At 42.1% G+C, this 10,107-nt stretch overlaps 1 protein-coding gene across 1 annotated transcript in view; it reads left to right on the forward strand.

The window, feature by feature from the left end:
* LOC127378970 (aryl hydrocarbon receptor) overlaps nucleotides 1-9,553 on the forward strand; it is a 67,932-nt gene extending 58,379 nt beyond the window's left edge. Inside the window, exons 6-11 of the mRNA XM_051428375.1 lie at nucleotides 530-669; nucleotides 1,026-1,228; nucleotides 1,571-1,680; nucleotides 2,588-2,729; nucleotides 2,878-4,636; nucleotides 5,066-9,553. Coding sequence (XP_051284335.1) covers nucleotides 530-669; nucleotides 1,026-1,228; nucleotides 1,571-1,680; nucleotides 2,588-2,729; nucleotides 2,878-4,636; nucleotides 5,066-5,152 — 2,441 coding nt within the window. The 3' untranslated portion in view covers nucleotides 5,153-9,553. The remainder of the gene's footprint in view (nucleotides 1-529; nucleotides 670-1,025; nucleotides 1,229-1,570; nucleotides 1,681-2,587; nucleotides 2,730-2,877; nucleotides 4,637-5,065) is intronic.
* The last annotated feature ends 554 nt before the right edge of the window (nucleotides 9,554-10,107 follow it).

A 10,107-nucleotide genomic window follows, 5' to 3' on the forward strand; every position in this document is an offset into this window, starting at 1 on the left:
GAGCACCAGAGAGAGACACACACACCCCCGCCCACCTCAGGGCACAGAACAGAGCAAGAATCAATGGCAATCAGAAAATGACATTGATTAATTAGATATGACATAAAAGGAGGAGCTGGGGTGGAGGTGGGTTGCAAAACGGCTTGTAGAGAAAGCAGCAAAGATAGGCAGGCTAAGGCAGCTTAAATAAGGCGCCTTGAATGATACTTAACAATTGGATGTTTGAGGGAATCAGCTGAGCCGTCAGCTGATGTGTGTTTACGATTAGCTGTGATCAGCTGATGTAGCGGGAATTGAGAGCTGAGCTGGACTTCGTGGCCTGCTTGAACTAACGCTGTTCTTAATTTGTTAAACACAAACAGGACTTTTCTCTTCTAGATTGGGATGAATTTTGAGCAGATTATTTCCAGTCTAGGGAACCTTTTATACAATTCTCTGAGTGTATTATGTATTTTTATTATTTCATACAGGCTTCTTTAGACCGAACAAGGTGACTTTGTGCTTATAATTATTTCATCCTATCCTGCAGGTGATCAGAGCTCTGCAGAGGTCACCAGCAACCTGATGACCTACGACCCGCTGGCCATCCCTCCAGAAAACTCGTCCTTCCTGGAGAGAAACTTCTGCTGTCGTTTCCGCTGCCTGCTCGACAACTCTTCAGGCTTCCTGGTAAAACACACACCAGCAAAAATGAATGCCTCCATAGTAAAAATAAAACACATTATTTCAGCTGAAAAGGGGAGCTTCGAAACCTCAGCTGAACCAAATCAAAATGAACTGAGATGTTGTTTTAGATCATTTCTACTCCACTAATGATTATATTCATTAATTGATTCATCTGTTGATCCTTTTTCGACTAATTGTCCATAAAATGTCAGAAAATCAGTGTTTCTTAAAGCCCACGATAACGTCCTCAAATGTCTTGCTTTGTCCACAACCCAAAGACATTCAGATAATAAAACCAGTCTATTATATTTTGCATGCTTAATACATGTTTAAAAAGTAAGGTCTTTGTTTGTCTCCAGGCCCTGAACTTTCGCGGCCGGCTGAAGTTGATCCACGGTCAGAACCGGCTTTCAGAGGACGGGACGTTGGTTCCCCCGCAGCTCGCTCTGTTCTCCATCGCCACGCCGATGCAGCCGCCGTCCATCCTAGAGATCCGCACCAAGACGCTCTTCTTCCAGACCAAACACAAGCTGGACTTCACTCCCATGGGCATCGACACAAGGTAGACACATGCACTTGTTCAGACAAGCATAAAACACTATAGGATCATTAATATAATATATAACTGTATCCAAAACCAGAGCTACATTAGAATTTGCAGAAATATAAGTAAAACAGATTTCCTCCATTGTTTATTAAACTTAATCATTATTATCTCTTTGTCATTAGAGACCTGAGAACAAGAAAGTTTAATAAGTCATAGTCAGCATACAAAAACAACACATATAAGCCCGGACAGCTAACAATGAACAGGCATTAAGTTACATTTTGAGCTCAGAATAAAGCTGAAAACCTACAAGATCTGTTTTAACTTGAATATAACTCTACTTCCTCTCCTCTACAGAGGGAAGGTGGTTCTGGGCTACAATGAGATAGAGCTCTGTATGAAAGGTTCAGGCTACAACTTCATCCACGCTGCAGACATGATGTACTGCGCCGACAACCACGTCAGAAGTAAGTCCCTCCTCTTACACAGGGTATCGTTAACTGATGTAATTTAGGTCGACAGCAGCTCGGTCTGTAGGGACCCGGCTCGGAGACCGGAGGGTGGCTGGTTCAAGTCCTACATGGACCACAGTATAGAGAGTGGACTGGTAGCTGGAGAGAGAAACTTTAAAATATAGACTGTAGGTCAGATTATTTATTATTTAATTATTGAAGTCATGTATTTAGTAATTCTATTATATTTAGTTTGCTTGTTACAACTAGGGCTGCTGCAACAACCGCAACAATGACATGATAACTCCACCGCAGGGGATGGCAAGCCACAACCACAACCACATATGACGTCACATCGTCATGCTCAGTTTGTTTTTTAAGACGGGAAATCGTCCCAGAGCGGCCAGCGTTAATCTGCAGCTCAACTCACAGCTCAGGATTACAAAGCCACACAGGAGAAGGTCACATGGCCTCCGCCTCCCTCGCGCTGGGAAAACTCTCAACTGGAAACACCAGAAGCGTTGAAGTAGAAAACAGACTGGTCTGCTAATAATCCCAGTGGATCACAGCTGTGGCGTTGGCATCCTGTGCCTTCAGTTTAAAACCAGAGAAACCTCGGCAGTTAGCATGTTCAGGTGAAAGTTGCTCTGGGTCGGGGGAGAGTGCAGGTACTGAGATGAGACATTGTGCCGTTGTACCAAGTGTACAAAGAGGTCGATCTAGCCCTGGTTGCACCGTGAAGGAAGATCTCTCTGTGTTTCCTGGTTTATTTAACTAATTTTATTTTTTATGCATAAGAGATGAAGATGAATATAATAATATGATTACAGTGATCTAGATAGGCCCGACCTAATGAGACATAAAGGTTGATGTATAAATGTACAGATAAATATATCTGACTCTTTGTCTTTGTCATATCCAGTGATAAAAACAGGAGAAAGTGGTTTCACCGTCTTCAGGCTGCTGACCAAAACCGGGAAGTGGGTCTGGGTCCAGGCCAACGCCAGGCTGGTCTTTAAAGGAGGGAAACCAGACTTCATCGTGGCCCGGCAGAAAGCTCTGACGTAAGTTAACAACAATTTAAACAGAAAAGCAGAAAATATTGATCTCTTTTGCTTGAAAGACCTAAATGATACATGTTCTGTTGATCTATTAATTGATTAATTAGCTGAATTGATTTTAAAACTACTCTTCTTTGTTTTATTGTCACAGAAATGAAGAAGGAGAAGAACAGCTGCGCCTCCGTCGGCTGCAGTTGCCGTTCAACTTTGCCACCGGGGAGGCGATGCTGTATGATGTAACTCCGACCATCGACGCCCCTGACCCGTGCTCCGCCCCCAAGCAGAGGAAGTTGGACACCTTCTCCGTCAGCCCCAACTCCATGCTGGGCTGCATGCTGAATCAGGACCAGTCGATCTACTGTGAACACAACAATGCCAACACCCTCAACTCCCTCAACGATGTCGCCTTCAAGGACAGCCACGCTACAGTCAACGTTCCTGGAGACGTTTGGTTGGATGCCTCGCCCAAACCCGGTGTGGGAAGCCTGGTGAAGTCCGAGGCCTCAGTTCAGGACATGATGGACACCCTGCAGCAGATCCTCGGAGACAACGAGCTCACCGAAGCCCTGGATGTGGGGCTGGACGAGCTGAAGAGCTGGGAGAGTACCCTGCTGAAGATGAGCACCAACAGCGCCGAGATAAGCGAAGACCTGAACGACATTCTCAGCAACGACATCCTGTCTTATGTAGAGGAGCAACTCCAGAGGGAGGGCGGCCTCAAGTTGCCAGATCAGTTGGATGACATACCACCCTGCCTCTCCACGCTGGACCTTCAGAACCAGAATCCTGACCACGGTGGAGAGCAGAACTTCGGCTGGCCTCTGGAGCCCCAAAACCAAGCAAGACAGCTGACTACCATGGGGATGATGAAACTGACCCACATGGATCTTCCTCAGTTGGGTTCTTCTGGACTAAACGGTCCAACCCTCCAGCAAATTGTCTCACAGCAATCTGTTGGTCTTCAGCTGGGCACCACAGGCAACATTGGCGCTCCAGTTACCTTCAACCCTACCATGGCGGACTCTTGCGGTCAAACCCAGAACCAACTGAGAACCTTACAAGTCACTGCCAAGGACAACAACCTCGGAGCATTCTCGCTCGGGCAAACTTCAACCAATCAGATTCAACCTAATCAAATGGCTCAACTAACGCAGAACCAACTTCAGATGAGGATGCCCAGCCAGCCACTCTGCCTCCAGGACCAAAGCGTAAATCCCATATTCAGCTTTCAGGGCAACCAGTGGAAGTCTGCGGTCCCCAACTCAAACCAAGCCAACAACTTTGTAGAAACTTTCCCCCAAAATATTTCAAGCGAACCAGGTTATACTGCAGATCCTTCCTCATCTAGCTGCCTACAAGGCCACTTACCACTTCAGACACAAGACAACAAGACTCAGAGACCGTCCTGGCCGCAGGGGCAGCAGCAACAGCAACAGCAGATGATCTCAAGTGAACACCAACAAGTGGGCGCCTGCCTCAACCAAATGTCAGGATTTCAGAGGAATCCCGTTTCTGGTGCCATTGTGGCCCAGACCTCTGTCAACGGCAGGCCGATGTTCAGGACTCTCGACACTTCAAATGTACCGTATCCTGTGCAGCAGAACATTGCGCCGCCTCTGGCACCTTCTAGCAGTTGTATGTTCAGAAATGCCCCGCCCTCTGTGCCTGTAAATGGCGTGCACCTCAGTCAGCCGCCCTCCTGCCAAAGACTGAACAGCACCAGCAGCCAGATCCCCTCCAAGTCCTCCTGTTTCTATCAGAGTCTCCCCGGAGGCGGATCTGTGCCGGGGCTGACGGCTATCCCGAATCCTGATGAGGCAGCGCTGTCCTGCCAAATGGCCACTGGTCTTGACTCGGAAGTCCTGTTGGTGCAACAACAGCAGTACTTAAACTTCAGTGAACAGACGCAGGTAAAAGCTAACATTTAGTGCAGACTTTTCAAATAATCTTTACAAAACACAAAGCATATATTGTATGTATGCACAGTGGTAGAAGAAGTACTCAGGTCTTTGACTTATAGTAGTGTAGAAATACTGTTACAAGTAAAAGCACAAAAGCATTAGCTTTAAAATGTACACACAATATTCATACGTAGTTCTACATAAGAACAAATAACAACAGTTCAGACTGGTGTTGACTCTGGTCCTTTTCTACGTCTGTGTTTCTTTACTTGCCTACCTTGGTAGCTTTAGCAGTATGTTAGCAGTATGTTTATTGATTTCTGTCGAGATGTAAAGAGAATTTAAACAAATAGGACAAAAAAATGACATCTGTAAACTGTCAGAACTCTTTAATAACCACAGGTGATCAGACCTAATGTTTCTTTAATCGTTCCACAGATCAACAGCTGTCCAGTTGTAGGGAACGGAGGTTTCCCCTTCTCCTTGCTGCCCAATGGGAACACATACTACTCAGAGAACAAATAGGAATCTGTGACTGGGACTTCAGGACGGCAGGGGATCCCAAATCGGACTGAAACGGCAGTTTATAGGAAGCAGAAGACTCCTGTCTCTAAACATAAAAGTAGATTAGACTGAAGAATGCCCGAGAAGGACAAAGAGACGAAACAGGACGCTTTTTTTTTTTTCTTCTTATTCAGACAAAGGTGATGAAAGCTTTAAGAGTTCAAGTGTTTGGTTCAGGACGGCTGTTGGAGGAAGAGAAGAGCTGGTTGGATTGTACCAAAAAAACAATAACAGATGAACGAAATCAGTAATTTGTTTTGTGAAATCGTGATCAAGTTTGAGAAACTCTAACACAAGTAAGTCTGGCAAAGTGAGTTTGTTTGTGATGTTTTTTCTGCCACGTTGATAGATGAAAGTTTAAATCAGCCAATCATGCAACAGCACTGTCCCTCTTTTTCCCATGACTGCATTCTTGCATCAGATAAGTGGCTATTATTCATCTGTTTATAAGTGGGCATATTTAGATGTATGGGAGTCAAAAAGGCTTTATGGACTACATGAGAGACCGTCCCGGATGCTTCCCCTGTGCGCTTCTCTTTATCGGAGGTGAGGAAGTGAACCAGCTCTCAGTCCACATCCTTGACGTCTTGTAAAAGCAGCTCATTCTGTATGCAAACACTTTGGACAAAGCCTAAATCTCGGTTCACACAGGCGACAGTGAATTCCTGGCTAAAGCAACAACAGCGCAGCGATTCTCTGCGAAAACATCGTGCTACTTTATGGAAGCATCGGAGAGGACCAAGCTAACAGAGATCAGCGCCCGATCGGCCCGTTTATGGCATGCTGCTCAGGATTTGAGCAGAACATAAGGATTTATAGAGAGAGTGAAGTTGATTTGATGGAGTGGTGATCGTGTTATTGAGCGGTTCTACGGGCTCAGACAGATCAGACATCGTCTTTAAGTCTTGAAGGATGTGGACTGAGCAAGTGGTTTGATGAATCCTCGTCTGGTTCTCACCTCTGAGCCATTAAGGGGGAAGCATCCACAACCGTCTCCCCAGCAGTGGACTGTCAATCCTCTGCCGTCACGGACCCACAAACACGCACTCTACTCCCTGAACATCTGTTTCCTGTCGCGAGCGCTCAGAAGGATAAAGTTTATCTACTTTTTTGAATTTATTTGCTGTTTTTGTCCTTTTGGAAATGCGTCTTGATTAAGTTCATTTCAACTCTTTACTGTCCCAGCGAGGGAGATTTGCTTTGCAGACAGGGTATAGAAATAAAAAACGCACAACATCACAAGATCATCCTACTAACAGACGATTGTTAAGATTTAAACGAGAGATGATTCAGTGAAAACCGCTGCTTTTTAGTGCCTCTTTTATATATTTTAAAATCATTCAGAGCTTTTGTCATTGAGCCAGTTTTGTTTTCGTTTTTCTTTTCCTTTAATATTTCTGTGTTGTTTTCCTGTTTTAGGGGAGAAAAATCATAGACAGTGCCTTAAACTGACAGACTTTAAAGGGACGGTCTGTTGACACTTTAAAACATTTCCACCGGGAATATTCGCAGGAAGGTGTAAACTAGATTTCACATACGACTGAAAACCAAAGTTAAACTGGCCCTAACTTCACCCAGCCAGTGGTTGAGATGTTTTTCTTGCACTGTTCCTTTTAAAGTGTTTGCCAAAGCATAATTCACAGATCCTCCGTCTGACAGCACGATAAGAGCTTTAGTACAAGAACAGATCCCTCAACCGAGTGTTCACAACATTTGCACAAATTTAGATGATTTTAGTTATTTAACTGACTGGATCCTCGAGATTTTATACATATTGGATCATAAATGGATAATTTGATTAGAACTTAAATGAATAACATTTTACAGATGGACCCAGACGGAGAGTCAACGCGCAGCAAACCGCCTTCAGATTCTCTTTTTAAGTAGGACTGGGTGAACCTGAACCTGAAAGGCCAGGATGTCTCTCTGAGAGTGGACGCTTTATTCAGATTTTCCACAACTAATTTCCGTCCTCTTCCTCTTTTCTGTTTCTGTCTTTGTGGTTAATTTATCGGCGTTCTTGCTCGGACCGGGAGTGTTGACGACCGTCCGGCAGCGAAACGCAGAAGTAAAACGGTTCAAGGCAGCTAATGTATATTTTAAATGAGGAGCAAAAAATGAACACTTCAATTTGAAAGTTTAAAAAAAAAAAAGGGTGTGGAAACTTCAAATGCCTTTTAATTGACCTCTTTTTGATTGTTGATTGTAGTAAACAACACGATTCAGCACTTAGATGGAGGAGAAACGCCTCAAACTGCAAGAAGTGTGCGTCGCTTCATCCAGTACTGAGCCATGAAACATGAGTCCAAGCGAGCCTTCGTGTCGCTCGTTATCAGCACTTCTGTACTTTAAAAAAATAAAGAAATCTCCTAGAATAAGTCGTTTTCAGATGATTTTTAGAAGCCGCAAAAGTCAAAAGTGGTGTCAGCAAACTTGAATATTTGACTTAAATACCAAAAAGAAGTCAGTAAAGCCATCTGTGATGCTTTATCCTCGAGGATACCAAAGGGACGAGACACGATGCAGATCTACAGACCAGAACGATTGTAGATGTGTGGAAATGTTTTGATATTCACAGACTAGAATTATGCTGCGTTCATGTCATAAGGAAGTTTCCGTAATTAACAGTTTCTTGTAAATAGTGTTCATCAACATCCTGGAGAAACTCAGGACACTCTGGAAAAGACAAACAAATATGGACGTCTGACGTTCAGCATCATAAAAGCCACGTTTTATTGGTGAAGTGTTACATTATCAGAGCACAGTATTTTTAACTTCCACAAGACCAACTCTACAATCTCCTCCAATGAATTACAGCTTAAACAATCAGTCGTTTCAGTCATTTTTTTAACCAAAAATAAGTGCTTTTGTTTGTCACATCGTCGTTAACTGATGATATTTGTGTTTCAGACTGTTGGTCAAACAGAACAAGACGTTTTCAAGATGCTGGGTAGTTACAATGGTCATTGTTTCACTATTTTTTGACATTTTATAGACTAGCAATTTATCTATTAATTGTAAAAAATAATCATCAGATTTATAAAATAATGGATAATGAAAATATTCCGTCTTTACCAGGTCTGCCTAATAGCCACAACTGCAGTCTGTATCATTTATATGTCCGATATATCCGCACTGTAAAAACTGTTGAGACTGATTGCATCGAACATTTTAAATAAAACTCAATTTTATACGTTGAAAAACATTATTGATCAAGTATCTTTAATCATTTTAAGTGACGCTGACTTTTTTTTTGTGCTGTGAAAACAAAACACCTGGTAAAAAGTCATTAATCAGGAATGTCAACAGAACAAAGTTAGTGTCACTTTTCTAACTTAGAAAACGTAGTTTGTGTTATTTAAAATGTTCGATATAATCCGTTTGAACAACTGCTTTGGGTTAAAATAACTTAACTGCATTATAATCTCTGGTCTGGAGGTTGACAGATTGATTCTGTACAGTACGTACTGCACACTAATCGTCACACAGCAGCTAAAACTGTATGCAAACAAAAATCTGCATACTTAATCTATACTAACAGGAAGACTTGTGCCTCTTGTCTGGTTTGAGCGTGCTCACAGTGTACCAAGTGTAGAGTTAGTGCGTACGGGTCGTACGGATTCGGGACACGCCGTATGATTTGAACGCTGCATGCAGCAACAACCTGCCCCGTTCTCTTGGCGTTGTTGAAAGGCATTCTGGGTAATGTAGTGAACCACTAACTGCAGTATAAAGTAAAGGAGGGTTGCTTTAAAGCTTACTGTGGATGTGTTTGTGGACTTTGACTTTTTGTTGGTGCTTTTAGTCGCTAAAACAAAATCACCAGGTGAGCCTTAAACAGCAGATTTACCCAAAGTCATCACAGATGGTCGACTCAGTACAAAAGGAAGTGTGTGATTGTTCGCACCTTCACGCCTCTTCTCCTCTTCAAAATCCATCGAAAATATCGTATAGAAATATAAATATAATATTGTTGCTCGCTTCTAGATTAAAAAGTAAAAAAAAAAAAGCCTTTGTACTTATTATACTTATATTTTTCAAACCCCAGGTGGCCGAGGCTCCAAATTGCAGTATCTTTGTGTATCTGTATACAAATATATATATTTGTCTCCTTGTTTTCCTTTTTTAAAATATGTATTGTCCTATATAATGCATTTTAATGTTGTATTGCCTTAACCTGACTCACGCCTGTCATTTTTTTGTACATCTTCTGCACAGCTTAAACATATGTAACCTCTTGTTATGATGTTTTCTTTTGTAACTTTTCAATTTATCATAATTTGTCTTCAATATTTTGCCTCTCTCAGTGTATGAGTGAATCTTTTCATGCTGACCATATTAAAGGTGATCTGATCACACAAAGAGTGAGTGTTTGTGTCTCCGGGGGTATTTTCTTACTCTCTAAATGTAGTTTATTGTAAAATAGAGAGAGACATTTTACAGATTTGTGTGGTTTAATACGCTTATAGACAATTATTTGTTCTATTTGAGCTTTAAAAGGAAAAAAAAACAACTTAAAAATTGTTATTTTTTTAGCTTTTTACATGTTGCTGTAGTTTTGATCAGTGTGATGCGCTCCAGTGTCCACTAGAGGACGCTGTCACTTTGTTTAATGAGCAGCAGGTTCATCAGATAATGGTTTTAACTGCAGGACCAAACTGGGCCAAACAGCAGGCGTGACCTTTAACATTTTAATATAATATGAATATATCCTCTAATGTGGAGTATTACTGAAGTAACAGTATTATTCAACAGGTAAAGATATAAGATAATTGTTTAGTCTTTTATTTAATAAGCTGACCATGTGTTTTGTGTTTAAATAGTCATGATAATAAGCTATTTGATGAACGTAGCAGAGTAAAAAGTACAATTTGTAGTGTTTTCTTCTGGTTACGTGTTTCCTAAAGTAAGTTTTA

The sequence above is a fragment of the Dicentrarchus labrax genome, unplaced genomic scaffold (genome assembly GCF_905237075.1).
Source record: "Dicentrarchus labrax unplaced genomic scaffold, dlabrax2021, whole genome shotgun sequence".
Classification (NCBI taxonomy): Eukaryota; Metazoa; Chordata; class Actinopteri; family Moronidae; genus Dicentrarchus; species Dicentrarchus labrax.